The sequence below is a fragment of the Pogona vitticeps genome, chromosome ZW-PAR, assembly GCF_051106095.1.
Source record: "Pogona vitticeps strain Pit_001003342236 chromosome ZW-PAR, PviZW2.1, whole genome shotgun sequence".
NCBI lineage: Eukaryota > Metazoa > Chordata > Lepidosauria > Squamata > Agamidae > Pogona > Pogona vitticeps.
The window spans coordinates 11324854-11345615 of NC_135800.1; the positions used below are offsets into that span (position 1 = coordinate 11324854).

The window sequence follows — 20762 nt, forward strand, 5'->3', positions numbered from 1 at the left end:
GGAGTGGGCCTAGTAGCCACTTACGGGGGATGTTGTGGGATGGGCACCGGAGTAAGATGTGGTCCAGGGAGTCGGGTTCGGATGCACAAGAATGACACAATCTGTTGGGGCGGGGGATTCGAGTGAATCTCCCAAAGTGGGCTGCTGATGGAAAGATATTCAGCCTAGCGAGCATAAAAGCTTGTCTTTTTTGAGGGTTGGACAATTGGTTAAAATAATTGGAGGGGCGGCCAAGGGAGGGGGATAGGCCAAAGGCAAGAGGGGAGCAGGTGGGGTTCAATTGGGAGAATAGGGTTGCATATTCAAGGTCATAGAGACTGGATCTAATGATTTGATATGCTGAGTTGAGGTTCATGTCGGCTAGAGTTTCGACAGAGAGAGATAATGACAATAGTTTGGCTTCTATGAAGTGAAACCACGTAGATTCCTCACCAAACCCTGTTCGAGTAGCTTACCTTTCCACAAAAAGCCGGGCTTTTGTAAATCTCATAGGTCTTAGTTGCACATTGAAAATCGAGGGACCTTCAAATATTCTATGGATCCTGAAAGCTGCGCATTGCTGCTGGAAAACTCTATACTGATAACTCTGAAGATTGCATGCCGGGGGGGGGGGGAGCTCCTGACAAACAGAAAAGCTTGGGGCGCTTTTACTGGCGAATGAGAGGATTTCCCCCCCCCCCCCAGTTGTGGTCTACTCTTGAAGAAGGACTTAAGAGGGACCTTCTTGTTTTAATGTGATGTTTCGGAGATCATGCCTTTACCCGGTCTCTGTAGGCTGGAGCAGACCTGGCAGCAAAACAATGGGAACGACGACTTTGTAATCCCAGTCGCTGGACTAAGTGCCCTGCGTTGTGTGTTCAGATTGGACAACAGCTTTTGGGCCCCTCCCGGTTGTGAAGACGGCAGCTGGTTTCCTGCTGCTCTGGAGCATGTCCCCCCGACACAAGTCTGCAGCAGGGTTTCCTCCTCTGAAGGAGAAAGGGCAGGATAGATTATTTGGGGGGGAGGGAGAAGGAAGAGTGGGAGCCTGGGTGGTCATTTGGATGACAGGGCGCCAAAGTCTTTGGGTCTGCAGGATCCTGGGAAATGTAGTATGTCTCCCCTTGCCCCCACCCACCCCCCACCCAGGAGGCATCTTTTCCCTCTCTTCCCCCTCTCATCATCACCATCTAGGAGCATCTGGCTTTGTTTTGCATCACGGGGTGGGATGGGGTGGCTCCATGGTGGGCCGCTGGCATTTCCCCAAAAGTGGAGGTGGTGGGGAAGGCTGTGTGGCGAAACTGCACTTGGAAGGAACTGCCGGTGCCACGGTGGCTTGCAATTTTGGGTGACTCCTCTCAGGTTTCTGCCATAGCTTTCTTCCATACCGTTGGAACCGATGGACAGCAACCCTTTGGAACCGTGGGACAAATAAGACATATGGATGGGGGAAAATGTCTCTATCCGGATGTAAACAAAATCCCTGGGTGTACAGAGTGTTCACCCAATTAAGCCCCGGTTCATAGCCATAGGGCGAAAGCCACCAGGGCTCATCTGAGTTCAGAGGCAGCTTCTGTCCTTCCAGCTACTCAATGAGGTACAAAATCATGCCCTGATTTGATCAGGGAAACCAGAACCCAGGACCCCTGATCTTAGAATCATAAAATAGTGAAGTTGGAAGGGCCTCTAAAGCTCTCAAGTCCAACCCCTTTCTCAATGCAGAAAAACAAGTCAAAGGATATCTGCCCGGTGGTTGTCTCGGTTTCTCTCGAAGGCCTCACCACCTCTCGAGGTCATGGGTTCCACTGTCATACTGCTCTAACAGTTGAGAACATTCCCCTGATATTCAGCTTAAATCTGACTTCCTGCAACTTGAGTGCATTGTTGGCTGGATTCAAGGAGGTCCCGCAGTGAGATGGAAAGGAATCTGCAGTGGGTTGAGCATCATCAGCTCCCTACCGATGAAGGCTCCCCCGGTCGGCTTGGAGCGGAAGACTGGGGAGACTCCAGATGGACAAGAACAGCCCGGGAGGTGTGGGGGTGGCCAGTGGGGTGATAAAGACAGGCTTGGGAGGCAGGGATTCCACCCCCTTCACACGCAGATGTGGGATCCCGTGGAAGGCCTTCCGCAATGCCCGTCCACCCCATGACGGTACAGGAAGGCAAAACCGGGGACGCACACGCAGGAAAAGGAAAAGACCGGGCGGGTCGGATGGAAAACCTCCCATGGGCTTGCTGTTTGCAAGAGAGGTTGCTGTCAGGCAAGGGGGACATCCCAACTGGGCTGGACGATTAAATCAAAGCTCTTGGTGCAGGCAATGGGTCCCCAAACCCGGAAAGCTTGCTCAACATTGGCGCAGGCCCTTGCGCTAGGCAGCGACCAAGCACACACACATACTGTCCCTGCCAGGCCTGTCCATCGTTATGAAAAGTGGGACCCAAAAAGGGTTAGAAGCCACCCAAGGCCAACTGCCAAGGAGTTTGGGAAGGAGAAAGAGGCCCTCAAAGAGTTCCCAAATCCACAGGCAGGGGAGATTTTCATTGAGATTCACTCTTGCCTCTTCTGAGGGGCCATGAAGTGGCATCCCGGTGAAAAAGATCCTACCAATGAGCCGTCTCCAAGGTGTCCGGTCCTCAAGAGCCCTGCTCTGTTCTCTGCCCTCAGCTCAAGCCTGTGGCTTCCTTTAGGGAGCCCGGCCATTGCTTGGCTGGCCTTCCTCTTTTCCTGCTGCCTTCCTCCTTCCCCAGCATGACTGACCTTCCCCCTCTTCCCCTCCATCTGGCCTTTGGAGGTCCCTTCCTTCGAAGCCTGGAGACGATACATCCCCAACATGGCTTGTCACCTGTGATGGACATCTCCTCCAGGAATCTGTCCCATCCCTTCTTGAAGGCCTCTAGATGCCAGATGCCTTTAAAATCCTACGGCATCAACAAGGGAGAAAGACAGCTTGGGGGGTCGGGGGGTTGAGAAGATACGTGGCAAGAGATAGACTAATTCTGGACCCTCCCTGGAAATCTTTTGACCTCGACTTGTTTCCTGAGATTGTACAAAAGTGACGAGGGACTGCAGTGACATTAAATAAAGCTGGATTTTATTCATAATATATAAGCCCTTTTGTCTTAAACATTTGGTATAAGATTTGCAATAAACCATTTGGGAAGAAAAGAGAGAGGAAAGGCAGGCTTGGCTTCCCAAGATGAAGGCACTTTGAGAAAGAGAGCAGCAGAAAGCTGCCTAGGAGGCACCCAATTCCGAGAGAAATTCTCAAAAATATTTCAGAGGCTGGCGGAACTGGCCATCTGGTGAGTCCAGCAGAAACGGTTTGACAAGGTGTCCGCCTCGGATCACGGCCGGTATTTCTTTGCGAGGCTTTCCTCCGACTGTCCGCCGGGACGACTCAACCCAATTTGCAGCCGGCCTTTCGGCTGCTCGGTTTCCCATGTGGAAAAATGCTTTTACCCAATTAAAAGTTGGAGCAACCCTACCAGGCGACCTCACATTTACAAATCTGGTGCCGTTCCCAGTGCTCGAGGGACTCTCCCGGGCCTTGGTTTGGCTCAAAATCCAGGTGGAGATGCAGGAGCCCAAACCCATTGCCTCCCAGCAGAAGAGGAAGACACACCCACCAGGCAGGGCAAACCAAACAGAACCCAGCCCTCTCCGCCCTCCTGGTGCCAGAGAACAGGGGCCAGATAATCTCCTTTTTGGGGGGGGCACTCCCGAGGCTCCCTAGCACGTGTGAACCAAGGCCCTTTTGGCTGGGAAACCTGGAAGAGAAACTTCTCCAACCTATAGGAAAAAAATGTGGAATAAAAAAAGGCTGAAGCGACTCAATCTAAAAACCTTCTCATGTGTTCTCCGGGTCTCTCCCTATTTCACAGAAAAAGAGTGGAAGGAAAAGGCTGGGCTTCCCTCCTCAACGCCACCTCAGCAGCCAAACAGGCTTTCACCCTTGGCGGCAGCAGCCGGACCTTCTCTCACCTCTACCTGCAAACAGCAAACAGCAGGTCCCCTCTCGTTTCCGGCATGGGGGTCTTCCAACCGCGCAAGGCTGGGAGATGGCGCCGAGACATTTCAGCTCAAAATCCTCTCCAAAATAGCATGTTCTCAAACCACTGCTCTCAAACCCTGGACTTCTGAATCTTTGGTGGTGGAAGTCCAAGAGACTCCTGAAGGACCAAACATCCAGGAACCACCGTCAGCCAGGGGTTTCTAAAGGTTCAGAAAGGCCGGGGAAGATTCCTGTTTCCCGCTTCCCTCTGCCCAGATAAACCACTCCTGCCCCACAGTCAGCACAGGAAAAAGCAACCCAACGTGCTCCATCTTCTGTGTTCAATACCAAACAACCACACAGATCCCTCTTACACCATCCAGGAGCTGCGTGGAAGAAGGACTCCAAGGTGAGGACCTTCAGAGAGAGAAAAGTAGAAACCTACATGGGATGAATTTTCATGGAAAAGCCACAGGGAAGAATACCCGGGAATCACAGGCAGCTAAATCTACAAGGGGATCTGGTGGCCTCTTATTTCCGGGACACTCACACCCTGCAAATCAGCTGCAGCCCTTCCAGTCCTCTTAAGACACCCCCCCCCCAAAAAAAAAAACAGTCAAAGGAGAAAACACGTCTGGTAGCTTTCCCTTCATCCTGGGGCATTCATAGCTCCCTGCTTGAAACCACATGCATCTTTTCTGCCCTCCATTTGCCTCAATGTTTAAGCCAAGACGGCTAGATCTCTCCGTAGAAGCTCCTAGAACTCCAGCGTTTTGGAAAGGGCAGGAAAAGAATGCTTTTCCGTCACGTTTCCCGAAGCATCAACTTGGGAATTTCAGATCAAGTCACTTCCCGTTGGCCCCGGGAAGGGCAGGCCGAGACCAAGGAGAGAAGAGAGTCACCCACCCGGGTGCTTCCCAACCTTGGGTCCCTGGAGGTTCTTGGACTACAACTCCCAGAAATCCTGGCCAGCACAGTTTATTTATTTATTTATTTATTTATTGGACTTATATACCGCCCCATAGCGCTACAAGCACTCTCCAGGCGGTTTACAATTTTAATTATACAGGCTACACATTGCCCCCCCAGCAAGCTGGGTACTCATTTTACCGACCTCTTAAGGATGGAAGGCTGAGTCAACCTTGAGCCGGCTACCTGGGATTTGAACCCCAGGTCGTGAGCACAGGTTTTTAGCTGCAGTACAGTGTTTTAACCACTGCGCCACGAGGCGCAGTTAGTAGTGGAGGCTTCTGGGAGTTGTAGTCCAAGAAAGTCTGGGGACCAAAGGCTGAGAACCAATGACCTACCTGTAATAGTTAATGTTGGGGCAGGAGAAAAGGAGCCATGGCATAGGGGGAAAGGGGGGGGGGTAAAAACCAGGCAGGCTCAGTCAGGCGGAGAGAGAAGAAAGGAGGCAACCGCAGGTGTGGATTCAAGCCACAACTAGGTTAGGAGACAAGGCCAGCTTGGCATAAAGACTGAAAAGGGTTGGCCACACAGACAGGGGAAGGCCCGTGTCTCTGGGTATCCAAGGTTAAATATCTTTTCAGTCGAAAGGGGTGGGAAGGGGAACCCAGACGCAGAGACACAAGTGACCCAACCGATGCAGCCATGGAAGGCAGAGAGAATGAAGCAAAGTGCCAAGAAGGGGAGCAGGGAAGCAACCTAGTCGGGGGCTACGGAAGCTTGGAAGGGTCGTCCGGCTCCCGAGACCCCGCCGGAAGAAGACCCTCGCAGCAGGAAATATTATTTCTAGGCTTCTGCCTCCCCACCTCCAAGAGAGAAAGCTACGGCCCTCCCGGTGATGGCCACGCTCCTGGGCCAGCTGAGGCACTCCTCTGCATCTCGCCTGGCCTCCCCCACCCCGTATCCCATAGGGTCCCCTCTTCCAGTCTGCCCTTCGGGCAAAGGGGCGGTCTTCTTGGGAAGGGGGTCTGGCCTAGAACTGAGTCTGTGCCCCCTTGTGGTCGTCCATGGCCCGGTGGCTGTCCTCCAAGGGTGCTTCGTTTCTGGCTTCGCAGACTGCCGTTGCCGCCGTCACCTCTCCCGTCTCCTTGTCGTCGGGCAGGGGGTGGTCCATGGGGACTCCCCCCTCAGCCGCCGAGGAAGGAGGTGGGAGAGGAGACACAGCTGTGCCCTCGGGCACTTCCTCCTCTTTTTCATGGCGCTCGGGAGACTTTTCCGGGAGGTGCCCGTCAGCCCTCGGAGCAGCTTCTCCCTTTTCCTCTTCCTCTTTCTCCTCCTCTGCTCGCTCCCGGGTGGCCTGGTTCTCTTGGACCACAGTGCCGTTGCTGAGGGGCTCCTCCTTCTTCTCGGCAGCAGGAACCGGCGTCTCCACCTGGAACTCCTTCACCAACATCGTACGAAGCTCCTTCAGGCTCTCAGGCGAGCCTGGGGTCGGAGGAGCCGGGGAAAGACCCGTAGCATCTGCCTCCATCGCCTCCTCCAGGGAAGCGACGTCGTAAGGCGGGGCTCCTTCGTCCACCTGGATGACCGACATCACTTGCTTGGCCTGGCGCTGCTTCTCCTCTGCTGGGTCAGCCTCTGCCGGGCAGCCAAACTCCTCCTCCCAGTCGATGGGCGTCCCCTCCCCAAGCAGGTGGAGGTTCGGATCGCTGTTGTGCATCACGATGCTGTCCCGGTAGAGGTTGTGCTTCCGCTGAACGGCGGCTTCTTTCACAGCTGAAAGGGACAAGAACGGGAGATTCGCTGAGGACGGGGACCTGGCCTGCAACGGAACTAGCCGCCCTAAAGTTAACTTTCCAGACCATCCCTAAGCTCCTTCTTTGTTCATCTGGGAAGCAACCCAACAGAAGGATCAGGTGGGGTGTGGGGGGGGGGGAAGGCGAACAGACTCTCAGTCCCCACAGGCTTTGGGGAGGCTCCCAACTGACAAGTAGCACGAAATTGCTTTCAACAGCATCATGGCCACTGGACTTCTTGCTTATTCGGCTCAAACCTTTCACTTCTTCAGTCTGAGGAGACTTGGCAGGGTACCCCGGATAGATCTTCCAAATGAGTTTCACTTCCCCCTGGTCTGAATAGGCTGGTTAGCTAGACCAAGGACTGGGGTGTGTGAGTGAAAATCCCACCTCTCCCATCCTTCTCCGCCCATTGCCATGGGTCATTAACAGTCCTTAACATGGACCTTTCTGGTGGGTGTGGTCCTGATCTTTCTGGGGATGGGATGAAAGGGCAGCCTGATGAATGGGAGACAGATTGTCTCTAAGGCCTCCTCCAGAAAGATCAGAACTACACCCACAAGAAAGGCCACCGGTTCACTGTCAGCCAAAGAAGAAGCAAGTGGCCCAGTGGCCATATGGCAACTTCCAGAGAACCTTACCAGGATGCCTGAAATTATTCACAATAAACACTTACTTTTTTAAAAAAATGTAAAAGCACTTTAGAAGCATTTAAAGCAGGAGATTTGTGGCATGCCCTTATTATTTATAAGTGGCAAAGAAACTATTATTCTCAAAGGCTTTTGCAGCTGGGATCCGATGGTGGTTGTGGGTTTTTCGAGCTGTCTGGCTGTGTTCTGCAGGTTTTTCTTCCCAACGTCTTGCCAGATCACGGACAGAGTTCTAGCTCCTGTCCTCTGAAGAGGCCGGCCACAGGGACAGGCAAAACATTAGGAAGAAAAACCTCCGGAACACGGCCAAAGAGTCTGAAAAACCCACAACAACCAAACTATTATTTCATTATTGTTGTGGGTAGTTTTATTGGCAAGGCGAAATAGCAAAATTGGCCACGAGAGGGAGCCAGAGATCGTTTACCAATATTTTTCTGGCCTGTTTGTAGCGATTTCCTAAGTTACGTGCAACACGATTTTGGCCGCTGAGTTCCAGTCTTGACAAAGAAAATCTGAATTCCTCTCAGAACTCGCTGTGGGACTGGCCTTGCTGCCCGAGGCGGGCGCCGTGCTTTGCCAAACGGAAGGACCGGCCCCACTCACAAACCCAACCACATACCCATCATTATGTCCTTCATGACGGACTGCAGCACCACCTCCTCGTACGTGTTCTCCACCAGGATGAATCGGGCAAAGTCTTCAAAGATCAGCTCCTGGAATCTCGATAAATCCTGCCATGAGAAAGGGCATGGTTGGGAACCGACAACCCACGAGACACACGCCTGCTCTCCTGCCCAAACGCCACCCCAGAAAAGGAAGCCTCTGGGGAAGGCGCCTCTCCGACATCCAGTGCGGTCCGAGCAGAGACAGTGAGAGACTAGCCAGGGCTCAGGAGACCTGGGTTCAAAGCCCAGGCACGGGAATCCATGGGGCTGCATTATTGGTGAAATCCTCCATTTTCTCACATACTTTGAAAGCCCTACTTGGGTTGCCATCAAAACGGATGCAGTCTGTGGGCACTTAATGATATAATGGATATATATATATATAAAATCACTCCCTTTGCCTTCAGTTTCTAGGCTGAAAATGCTGTTCATGATGCAGTCCAGTTGGCACTCCCAATAGAAATAGCTTAACCCATGGTTCCTTCCTTCCTTCCTTCCTTCCTTCCTTCCTTCCTTCCTTCCTTCCTTCCTTCCTTCCTTCCTTCCTTCCTTCCCTTCTATCCATCATCAGCCCCTTCTTTCTTTCCTTCCTTATTTATTTTATTTATGTATTTAATTTATACCCCGCCTATCTGGACTACCAGACCACTCTAGGGAGCTTCCTTCCATCCATCATCAACTCAATGTATTCGCGAAGGCTTTCACGGCCGGGATCTAATGGTTGTTGTGGGTTTTTCGGGCTTCTTGGCCGTGTTCTGAAAGTGGTTCTTCCTAACGTTTCGCCAGTCTCTGTGGCCGGCATCTTCAGAGGACAGCAAACTGTGCTCTGGGTAGGCTTGAGAGTCGGTGGAGTATTGATAGCTGTGAGAAGGCTAGTTTGTGAGGTAGGCTACTGTCCTAATCAGGAGATGGTTGATTAATGTGTTTTGTTGTGGATGTATTGTTTTGATAATGGAGGGGAGATTATCCGTCCCTGTGGTTGATGGGTGTCATTAGCTGGTCTTTTGTGTGCAGTAATCCCATGACAAGCATCAACAAAACTTCAACCGGAAGGAGGAATGTCTGAAACTCAACAAAACCTGGCTCCCAGCTCTCAAAAACACAGAGTGCAAAAGGTCAACGAACTCCACCCAGCCACAAGGTCAGGGGATTACTGTCCTCTGAAGATGCCGGCCACAGAGACTGGCGAAACGTTAGGAAGAACCACTTTCAGAACACAACAACCATCATCAACTCCTTTCTTTCTTTCTTTCTTTCTTTCTTTCTTTCTTTCTTTCTTTCTGTCTTTCTTTCTTTCTTTCTTTCTTTCTTTCTTTCTTTCTTTCTTTCTTTCTTTCTTTCTTTCTTTCTTTCTTTCTTTCCTTCCTTCCTTCCTGCCTTCCTTCCTTCCTTCCTGCCTTCCTTCCTTCCTGCCTTCCTTCCTTCTATCCATCATCAGCTCCTTCCTTCCTTCCTTCCTTCCTTCCTTCCTTCCTTCCTTCCTTCCTTCCTTCCTTCCTTCCTTCCTTCCTTCCTTCCTTTCCTTCTATCCATCATCAACTCCTTCCTTCCTTACCCCTTTGCAGGTGGGCGCCAACTTATTCAGCAAGAAAGGGATCGTGATCTGTAGGAGGGCTTCCCTAAAGAACTTCTTCCGCACCGTGCTGCTGTCGTAGTCGTATTTCTAAGAGAAGGGAAGAGGGAATGCTATTACATCAAGTGAATGCTACAGTATTACATCGCATCACTGGGGAGAGATTTCAGAGGCAAAAAAAGACGGATACCAAAGAACACAGGGCTGAACCACCAGGGCTTTTGGCTCCTTTTAACTAACTGTTGTCGCCCCAAAACATCTGGGGACCCAAGGATGGGAACCACTGCTTTAGAGGCAACGCTTGCCTTGCTTGCCTTTTGATGCAAAAGTATCGATGGTCACATTTAATGGGTTAAATCTTTGTGTCTTTCCAAGCTCCCTTTGGGACCTCGGTTCAAACGCCACCCAGGTTGTTCTTAGAGAGGCAAGTGGGGCCCTTTAGCGACACCTGGGACCTGCCCTTGGAGGAGAGCAGAACCTCCCATGACGGACCCATGGCTTGCAACGCACAGTGCTTCTGAATCTTCGAAATCTACCATCGCTCGTAGGAAAAAAAAAAACAACTGAGCGCGACTGGCAGGGAGGGAGTGGACAGCAAGCCGCCTTACCTTGAGCACGCGCTCCAGGATGCGCTGGATGGCTTTACACAGGTCGTCTTTGCTCAACGACTTCCCCAGCTCCTGATGGAGGAGCGTCTCAAAGGTGTAGACTGTATCGTCCATTTGCTGCAACGACACCCGTTATTAAAAAATTAGAAAAAAGGGGGGGAAACCAAAAACAGTCCTGTCAGAGAAGATCTGCTAGGAAAGATGGCAGTCAAGCGCCTACTGACCCACCATAGTTGGGAAGAGTGGCGAGAGATGCCCAAGGGAGCATGTTTAGAGGTGGAAGTTCAGAGCATGGAAACGGGGGGGGGGGAGGGGCACCTCCAAATACTGTTAGACTGGGACATGACGCTGGGGATGATGGACGTGGGATTCAGCAGAGAGAGGATCGCACCTTCCCGAGTCTTGATCAAAGAAGGGTAAAGGGAAAACTGGAACGTGATGGACTACAGATCTCCTGCTCCACAGTCAGCCAGGCTATGGCTAGCTCAGGATGCTGGGGAGTTCTAACCCGTCACCCCTGGAGGAGGTGGGACTGGAGACGGCTGGGTTGAAGGGCACCCACTCTGCCCTCTTTTCCCTAGCGATGGCAGAGCAGCACAGGGAGGGAAGAGAGCTTGTCCTGACCAGGGTGTGCGTGGAGGAGAAAGGGTGAAGCTGCACCCAACACGGTATGGCCAAGGGTTGGGGAAAGGGGGAATGGCTGCGGGTGGGCGGGGACAGAGGGGAAAGGGTTCCTGGATCGCCACCATCCCCAAAATTGAATAAGCAAGACAGAAAACATTTTGCCAACAGCCTTTCAGCCAGTAGGGGGCGCTGGCAACCTATGCCTTGCCCGAGCCAACCGAACTCAAGAAGGCAAAAGCATCCTCAAGCCCGATAATAAAGGCCTTATTATGGGGTGGGTGTCTTTAGTTCACCTTTCCTGAAAGCAAGCAAGCAAATAAGAAGACATCTAGGATGCCCGCCGGGTTGTGGCTTCAGTTGTCTGACAACTGGCCTCTGATCGAGACTGGAGTTGGTGGGTCATGGCCCCCCAAAAGGCGCTAGGATGGTGGTCAAAACGTTTCTGGCTTCCGTGTGGGGAGAGAGAAGATCTGGAGCAGGCCAAGAGGAGCTAGTTTGACAAGGACCGAACGGGGCCGTAGCGATGCTGAGGAAGGGATGGAGAGTGGCCACCGGAGGGGATCCTCCAGATGCTGGCCTGGCCTAGAAACATCTGGAGGGTCATGCTTCCCTCCCCGAGAACTGTTGCTTTTGGCAGCCGGCCCAGGAAGGGCCTTCTTCGGGGCAGGGCCTTCCTTACCTGCCTCATCGGGATCTGGGCCCTCTGCTTGAACACCGACGCGCTGGACACGTCAAACCTCTGCTGAAGGCCTTCCAGCTTCAACTGGTCCATCTTCTCGTAGCAGGACTGCATCTTGACCGGGTGGAAGGCCAGCTGGGAAAGCTTCTCCATATACTTTTGAGGGAGAATGGAGAAGAGAGAAAGGGAGACGACAACACAGGTAAGCGGCCTGACATCGAGGCCTTCGCAAGACCAAGGGCGCTGCAATAGAAAGTGGCAGCACAGCCTGCTCCCTTCCATTGGCCCCCTCTGCCCTTCTTCCTGAGAGAGCCACCTTCTTTGGCCGGACCGGTTTGGGGCCCTGTATGGAGTCCAGTCCAAATAAGCTCCCCCTCTCCCCCCCACATCCTCCTGTCCCGAAGGTCACGGGCGGTCCGTCCTCTGACCTCTCCGAGCTTCTCCGTCCCGCCTTCATTGACAATGTTCAGGTTCATGTCCGTGACCTCCTTGAAGAAGACCTCCCGCACTTCAGCAAAGCCCTGGCTGGTGGGGGTCATCAGAGCCTCCAGGATGGACGCGATGTACGGCTGGACGTGGTTCCGGACGCAGATCTCGGCTTTGGAAAAGACCGAAGCTGGGAAAGGACGTGTTGAAAGAAAAGAAAGGAACCTTAGAACTAAGGGTGAGCGGGCTTGTTTGTTTCCTCCTCACAGGGAGGGAAGGGCAAGGAGTCCAAACATGCTTCTCCTCGCGGGAAAGGTCGCTTTTCTCCTGCCTGCCTCCAGTCTGGCCCATTTGTGAATGGTTGCACACCCCCCCCGGAAAACAGCTCCCTAATTGGGATGCTTGCTCCTTAAGATCCCTGGAAGCCGAAGGGTCTGAAGCCTCAGGTGGGTCGCTGGCCTCTTTCTCAAGCGCCCACCTGTTCTCCTGTGCTTGCCCTCCACGAAGGCCGTGCTTGGCAAGAGGAGTCTCGGCCCCTCGGTCTGAAGACCCCTTTGGACAAATTCTGAAGACCTCGAGAAGGAAGAAGCCCCTGTTCCGCTCTTGGCTTGACCGTGAGGGATATCTGAGAGTGTTACGGCATTTCTCCACACTCTCCCTCTAATGCCTCCTCCTCCGAGGTCTGGCTCCGGGCGAGGATGAGCCTCTGTCCTTTGCCTTGGGCAGCAAAATCTCTTGGGCTCACCCTGCTACTCAGCCACAGGGGAAACTAAGGCGGGCCAAGGGCGGGCAAATGGACCCGCACTGGTATCTCCTGGACCGTGGCTTCCCTAATTCCTCACCTCTGACCAGGCTGGCAAGGAGAGGTGGACGTTTGAAACCCTCCCACTCCCCCCACCCCTCAAAAAATACATCTGGAGAACCACAGTTGCCCACTCCCTAGATAGGCTCTGGGTCCAATCCAGCCAGATTCTTCTCCTTTTCCAATTACAGAACTGGGGGATTCTGCACAGGAGAAGACAGGGCTCCAGAATGGCCCGCTGGGAGCGGCGCTCGGCCGCCTACCTCGGATTTTGCTGGCCAGGTGCTCCTTGGATTGGATGATCTGGTCCATATCGGTGCGGATGGTGCTTTGCAAACTGGGCGTCTGAAGTTCGCATTCGACCACCGCCGCCTCGTAGTGGGCTTTCGTCTGGTCATAAACCATCCTGTACACAGCATCGGAGACCTGGAAAAAGGAGGAACCGTTTTGGGAGAGAAGCAGGAGACAGATATAGACACCCACCCCCATGGGGTAGGGTTCGTCGTCATCATCATTTTAGAAATGGTAGAGCCAGAAGGGACCCCTACGGATCATCCAGCCCAGCCGCTGTCAAAGAGGCCCGCAGACAGAGCCCTCAACCACTGAGCGATCCAACAGTTCTTGTGGTTAAGAATTTCTTTTAATATTTTATTATCAGGCCACTAGGGGGGAAAGGCATCCACAATCAAGAGCCTCCAAACACCAGTTGTCTGGACTACAACACCCAGAAGTCACAGCCATGCTGGGTTGAGGATACTGGAAACTGTAGTCCGAAGAGTAGGCTTTCCAAACTTTACAGCGTGCACATGTGGCTGTGTTTAAACACATTTGCTATGATCTAGAAAGGGGGATCATATGCCCCTCGTAATGTTGGGCATCCATGTCCCCCAGCCCTGGCCAGACTAGCCAAAGGATGGGAGTTGTAGTCCAGCCAGGCCCAGAAGGTTACATGTTCCCCCTTTCCTGTTCTAAGGTCGATCCCTCTTCTGATTTGTGCTTAGCCTCTTTTCCCTCAAGCTGTTAAAATTTCACACTTGAATTTTGGAGGACTGAATTCCAAAGCTGGAAATGACATAAAAGTTGTTTAGCTACAATTCTCATATTCCTCTAGATCCCCACCCCACACCCCCACTGGTGAGAGATACCTGTGTACCAAAAGGCATCATATCATTTCACGGCAACAATATTTGAGAAGGTTAAGAAGCTTGTTGAGTCCAATATTTGCTTTTAAAAGAAGGTTCTGCTTAGCTGTTTTTAAAAGGGCTCACATAGAAATACTTATTTTGCTTTTTCAAATAATAAAAATAATAAAGACACAGAGAGATTTTCCTCTCCCACCCAAAGGTTGACATTTGGAGTCAAAATTATCTTCCGGTGAGCTAAAAACGTACGCACTAAACATAGCCTGGAGAAGGAGGAGCGGGAGCGCCTGAACAAATGTCCCTTTTTTCGGGGAGGGGGAGGGGGAAGAAAAGAGGGAGATGATATGCCTGGGAATGACAGAGGATTTTAAAAGATGAGAAGGAACAACTGTTTTTTTTTAAATTCCATGTAAACTTCAGGTTGGAAAGAGAAGGAAGACATGGCTCAGAAGGGGACCAGGAAGTTAAATTCCAAAATATCTCCCACCGGCCCAAAGAGCTGCGGACACTTGTGGTTCAAGCATTCAGAAACCCCTTTGTTGAGGAAAGATGAAAATCCAGGATGAGAACCAAGGACCCAAAATGCTTGACTTGGCAGGTGCGTCCGGCTTTCTCTCAAACCTATCCTTAGCCAACGTACCTGAGTCGTCAAGAGTGACAACTAGCCACAGGATGAGAAGAAAACCGCACAGCGCTCAAGGTGCCATGGGGAGACCTGCACCCCTAGTCCCTCCCCCTGCGTCTAATATTTCAGCCAGCAGAGCAGAGGATTCGAATCAACAACCACCTTCAGGAATATGTGCGGCAGAGGGCTGCACGCCTTCAATGGGCCCATGGGCCAAATCCTTGCCCTCAGCAGGTATGCTGGGCCAGACGAGGTCCAGAAATGGCCCTGAATTGCAAGCAAACAAAAATGAGCAGAACTGGCAGTCCACCTCTGGATTTTACAGGGGATGGAGTGCAAAAATAAAAATAAAAGCCGGGTCCTGGGGACCCACGGCCATGTTTATTTTTCAGTTTGGAAAGCTCCCACTGACTCGAAAGTCTAAATAGGCTGGCCTTGCTTTGTCTTGTGGCAGGGCGTTCCACAGGCTCATCAGAGAAAAGGAAAGGACGTTGTGGTGCACAGCGTTAGCCCTCACCTGAATCCACACCCGGTGCCTCTCCTGGGCTTTGCCCTTCAGCCGCGGCCCGATCATGTTCTTCAGCTCTGGAAGGAGCTCCTCCATCACCAGGTTGGTCAAGACCTGGAGGGCCAAAGAGCAACAACTGCCCGTCATTTGGGGAGACGGGTTTCTGTCGCCTTTCTTGGCACCGCGCAGTTCAAGGATGTGCACGGCGCTCTCCTCTTCCCTGCTCGGGCCTCGTCACGCCAGCCCTATAAGGTAGGTTAGGCAGAGCCGCTGCAGTTGGGGAGCGATGGGAAAGGTCGTCCAAAGGGAGACCGGGGGGAGAAGGCTGGGAGCAAGGGCTCCGTTCAGACAGGAATGGGCATCCCGCCTTTGGCAGGGCGGGTGGATGGCGAGGGGCCCAACCGAATGGGTTTCCAGTAGGGAAGAACCCCCACCCCCTCCATGGGATTGGTCCCATGGCCAAAACGTCCTCCCCGTGGCGAGTCTTCCCTGCCCCCAAGCCCCAAGCAAAAGGAGACCCCGAGGGGACTTCCGGAGAGGTGGGTCTGCCCAGATCTGCCACGGGCCTCTCTGGGATTCGCGTCAATTTGCCCCGAAGGCTTGCACCTTGACACGAGGGTGATCCGGCCGTTGGAGTTGAGCCACAAACCTGCAGGTGGATCCACTCCACGTCCTCGCACCACCAAAGATGTCTTCCATTTGGGGACAACACACCCCTCGCCGGACCCTCTCTCGGTTCCCCTCCCTGCTCTCCCTGTCGTGGGACAGGCCGGCTTGGGCTCCCCGAGACTCACCTGGGCTTCATTGCCACACAGCATGTCCCACGTCCCGTACTGCTCTTTCGACTGGCGGTACATGCGGACAGCATCTGTGAAGGCCGGGGCTTCCCCCTTCGAGTCCTCGGGGATTCCTGGAAAGGGCAGAGGAGAAGACCCCGCTCACATCCCTTCATTTGGCAACCTGGGGCAGGAAGAAGGGGTCATCGCCCCCCCAGGACCCCTAGGGCCCCTCTCTGCGCCTCGGCTCCGTGGCACGTCCTGGGTTGCCTCGGGCCCAGCGGATAGCCGAGAGGGTCGGTTTGTCTGCAGGAAGGGGAACCAGAGGGCAGAGTGGGGGGCCTCTGGTCCCGCCGTCAATGCAGGCACATAACGCCCGAGACCGATGGAACTCAGAAAGTTGGGCAGATGTGCAGGAGAGAGTTTTAAATGATCTAGGCCAGAGTCCAGCCACTGGCTCTAGAGATCCGGGTTAGAAGCGCCAAAGGAAGATTTCTGTCGGGAGGCTGACTGTCGGCGGAAGCCAGGGCTCTAAAAAAGGAAATTGCCAATTTTTGGGCAGAGCTGGGGTGGCTAAAAATAAAGTGACGGCACGAGAACTGCCAAAGAGCACAGGGCTTCCAGAACCTAACAAAAAGCAGGGAAGGAAAAAGGTTCTGTATGGCCGCCCCAGAGAGCTTCACAGCCAACGGAGACTCGGGGAATCGCTCTGGTCAAGAGGACTAGAAGCTTGAAGGGGGCGGGACTGGGGATGCCTGGCCCTGCTTCCCTTCCGCTTCTCTCCCCATAAGAATCCGAGAAGGCCCTTCAGAGCAAGAGGGCGTTGAGCCAAGAGAGGGGCGGATTCAAGGAACAAAGGCCTAAGGCGGTGGCAGCAGATCGACAGCAGGAATGCAAGCCACTCCGCCTGGGGAAGGGAAGGAGGAAAAAATCAAAGAGCAGAAGGCGACCTTTCCCTGTGCAAACCCCAAACGGGCAGGGAGAGAAACAGGGGGTGAGAAAGCCACTGGGGAGGCAGGCTCAAGGCATTTCTCTGAAAGGGAGGGCCCGCTGGTTTTAATGCTAGACCCGGGGAGGGGAGGCTGCAGCGGGACTGGCGACAGGAAAGCCCCCCCCTCCGGAGAAAACCAGGGGTTTGTTGCTGCTTAAGAGCGTGGCAGTGGCAACTTATGGCTCGCATCCAGGGAAAGGAAGGTTGTGAGCCGGAGCCTCAGAGGTAAATATCCCAGATTCTGACAGGTCGATCCGGAGACGTCCGACGTCACGGCCCTCCATGGGCAACCACCAGCGCCCGCCCAGGAAAGCAGGCGCCATTCCTTTCCTCCCTCTCCCCTTGTCCCTCCAACCTCTAAGCCTTGGGGGGGGGGAACGATTGGGGCCTGGGTGGAAGCCGGAGGAAGGAACTCGGCTGGTTTCCTCCCCTTCGACCGTGGGGTCTGGACAGATCCAAAAGCCAGCCGGACGGTTTCGCCTGCTCACGGCTGATGGGCCCAGCCCACGCCTGGCAGGCACAGAACGCCACCGGAGAAAACGTTCCACCACTGCCCCATTCGGTCACCCCAAAGAGCTTGGGCAAATTCCTTCAAGAAACATTACAATAAGAAACTTACAACCCGCAAACCCTGCCTGCTGGCAGTCTAGCTTCTGTGGGTGAAGAGCCCAGGGCTTCAAAACCGCAGGGGAGAAAATCCACTCTAAACGTGATGCAGACCCTCTTTGGAGGAAGCCTTCCAGTCGCTGGGTTGGCCCCCCGGGTGCCTCCGGCGCTTCGTTCTTGGCTTCCCCTTCCCATCCTCCTGCTATCCGGCGCCTGCTCTTGCTGTCCTTTGCGTTCTTCTGGCGCCCAACTGCCAGGCCCTCCCTTTTCAGGGGCTCTGGCTGGCCGCCCCCTCCCAAAATGCTTCTGCCCGCCTCGAGAGAAGGGCCCTGGTCCTTCTGCTGGCTTCTCATCCCAGGACGGTGAACCGGCCAAGTCTGGGCAAATCAGGCTCAGGCCTGGAGGGCCGTCAACGACACCAGGAAAGAAACTCAGTGAACGTTCAAAAGGAGGACGAAATGCCATCAAAAGGAGACGGGTGGCATTTTTAATTTGGGACGCGGAGGAGGGCAGGCGAATCCTTTGGAAAAGGGCGGCGTAGAGACATTTTATGAGGAACACCTACAGCCCAGGGAGACCAGCTCTGACCTCTCCACCGCCCGCCCTGGGCAGCCAGTTATGCAACCAGGTAGAAGATGGTGGCATCCAGCCATCCTGAGTCAAGGTGTAAATCATCCACCATCCCAGTGGCATGAAACAGAAACACACACACACACACACCGCTTCAGCAAGCTAACTCTCAAAGGCTACCGCTTAAAAAAAAGAAAAAAGAAAACAGGGCAGGGATCGTGAAAAGGGCAGTGAGGAGTTGTCCCGCCAAAGGTGGCCAGCCGGGCAGTTTGCCCATCAAGAGGGTCCGGGGACTCCGGAGCTCAGCTGCTGCCACACTCCCACCCACCCAGTGCGTTCCACGGGCCCCCACACACACACACACACCGGAAACGGATCAGGGCCCTTGCCAAGCGGTGGCATCAAGGCAGGACCGAGAGAGGAAACACCAGGGGAAGAACCGCTGGATGGCTGGACTAGATGACCCTTAGGGGTCCCTTCCAGCTCTGGAGTGGATGACGATGGAGGAAAGGAAAGAATCACCTTCTGCCAACAAGGTGTGGCTCAGGGAAGGGCAAAATCCTCTGCCCGCCCAGGGGTGTTTCTGACCTTGCCAATGCCTGGAGACACACATCCAGGTGCCCCCCCTCCCGGTGGGGCCAGGCATGGAGGCAACGGGACCAGCTCCTGCTCTGAATGGGAGAAAAAGGCCGCTGCCCGGTTGCTAGGAGCGGCCTGGAGTGCTCCGCGGGTATCCTGGGGAGCTCACCTGTAAGGGGACCCCAGGTGGAGCACACCTGCAACCCGGAGGGAGGGAAGGCAGAGAGAGGCAGAGGATCACTCCCCATTTGTTTTGGTGGCCTTGAAAAAGGAGGACGGGGGGGCGGACAGGCCTCTCCCAGGAAGGGCTGAAAGCGCATCCGGTTAAAAAGTAACTTCTTGCCCAGGCTGTCCTTCGAGGAGGGCTTCGGGATGGCCCCGAACGGATCGCTCAATGAATTCAGAGCCACGGTGGTAAGACTCGGCCCGCCTGGGTGGTAACCTTGGAGACGCCCGTCCCCTCCTTGCTCTTTTCCCCATCGCTTTCTGCCCAAGGTTTGGAGCACATGTTCCAGAGAAACTGGGACTTGGATCTCGGCCATGGAAAAACACCGCCTGGCTTCACCTGCTTCTCCGTGCCCCACGGCGGGACTGAATCCTCATCTTGTGACAGCAGAAAGAATTTAAGAATTTTAGCAAGGAAGGAAGGAAGGGAGGGAGGAAGGAAGGAAGGAAGGAAGGAAGGAAGGAAGGAAGGAAGGAAGGAAGGAAGGAAGGAAGGAAGGAAGGAAGGAAGGAAGGAAGGAAGGAAGGAAGGAAGGGGAGGGGAGGGGAGGGGGAAGCACAACTCAATGCCAAGCAAAGCTGTTGAGCCAGTTCTGAAGCCCCCTTTGTGTTGCTGCAGCAGAACAGTTCAAGTGCGAGAAAGCGATCGGATCTGGACCCACAGAGAGCACCCTTGAAACAGACTTGCAGTAGGATCTTGCAGATCCTCAATCTGGTCTCAGTACCCATTGGGTATCCACACGTAGCCCTCAGCTTTCCGAGTGGCTTGAAAATCACATCCCCTCTTTTTCCAACCCAGTCTACCTTGTAAGGGCGTTGTGCCCATTTGGAGGGGATGAATACTGTTTGGAACAGAGAATAGGTAACAAAGCATCTGGGACATGAAGCAGGCTTGGCCTCCTGGATGGCAGAAACACAGAGCTGGGGTCCGACAGCAAAGCACAGAATCCTGGGAATTCTAGGCTTTACTGCCATTTAAAGAAGGATCCCAAGTCCCTAGTCCTTATGACAGAAAAACAATGTTTAAAGGGAAACTCCAGAATGAAAGTGTACTGGAAGGTGGTGGTCACACCCTAGTAGAAAGTTACCCCGGAGCAGAAGGCGAAAGTGGAAAGGAAACAATCCTTCATGAGAGAGAAAGAGAGAGAGAGAGAGAGGCTCACCATTGTTGCAGTGGCGCACACAGTCCTGGAAAACCGCGCGCCACTTCTCCTGCTCCTTGCCGGTCATCACGCAGAAGTAGTAGTGGCGCGCGTAGGGGTGCCAAAGGATGAGGGGGAACTGCGTGGGGCATTTCAAGACGGAGGCGCTGCCCGATTTGGGGGCTGGACCTAAGCAGACAAAAGAAAGAGGTTTTCAGTAATCATTTGATTTTAAAACGTCTCTCCCACCGGACAGGGTTTCCCGGATCCTGCAAGCTGTCCAGACGCATTAAAAGAAAAAGGGAAAAGCAAAACCCGTCTCCTACTCGCCATCATATAAAATGTCAAACCAGGAAGACCGATTCCACTCGGGGAACAACGCTCTGGAAAGCCAACGCCTTCTAGAGACCTTCAGTGGTGACCTGGCTACTCACTGGGGCCACCTCGGAAAGGGCACCTTTGCCCGACCGGGCCAGGAAGGGAAGCAAGGCAGGCGCTCTCTGGCCCAGGCAACCCTCTCAGCCTCTCGCTCTGCCTCCCTTTTCCTCCCACAACTGGAGTTCGATTCCCCCCATGGGGCCTCCTGGGAGGAGAGACAGACCGGCTGGCCTTGGGCAAAAGCCGCACCATTCCGTAGGATGTCCCCGGAAGAAGGAAATAGCAAGCCACTCCCCTGAGTATTCCTGGAAAATCAAGAAGGTCAAAACTGACTTCATGGCATGTGTTCATCATCATCATCATCATCATCATCATCATCATCATCATCATCACCATCATTGTTATTGTTATTATTATTACTATTATTACTTGTTTGACACTCTAACTACTACACTGCACTGCCCCTCGTAAGGGTGATTTCACCGCCTGTGGTGTGATCCCGCCTTGAAATGTCAGCCTT

At 53.6% G+C, this 20762-nt stretch overlaps 1 protein-coding gene across 1 annotated transcript; it reads right to left on the reverse strand.

The window, feature by feature from the left end:
* Positions 1-3049: 3049 nt before the first annotated feature.
* On the reverse strand, positions 3050-20494 carry LOC144585179 (protein Niban 2-like). The gene is made up of 11 exons (XM_078382860.1): positions 20299-20494; positions 19886-20053; positions 15770-15885; positions 14985-15089; positions 12964-13126; positions 11901-12088; positions 11473-11628; positions 10170-10286; positions 9544-9651; positions 7943-8054; positions 3050-6653 (listed from the first exon to the last, which is right to left on the reverse strand). Exons 1-11 carry the CDS (start codon positions 20492-20494, stop codon positions 5911-5913), a joined length of 2172 nt encoding a protein of 723 aa, XP_078238986.1. The 3' UTR covers positions 3050-5910.
* Between the last annotated feature and the right edge of the window lie 268 nt (positions 20495-20762).

Coding starts and splice junctions, on each gene's coding strand:
- LOC144585179 (XM_078382860.1), bottom strand. CDS start 20,494: ATGGTGCGGCTTTTGCCCAAGGCCAGCCGGTCTGTCTCTCCTCCCAGG. Junction 12,089..12,963: donor CCTGGCCAGCAAAATCCGAG/GTAGGCGGCCGA, acceptor GTCCTTTCCCAG/CTTCGGTCTTTTCCAAAGCC. Junction 8,055..9,543: donor TGGCGCCCACCTGCAAAGGG/GTAAGGAAGGAA, acceptor TTCTCATGGCAG/GATTTATCGAGATTCCAGGA.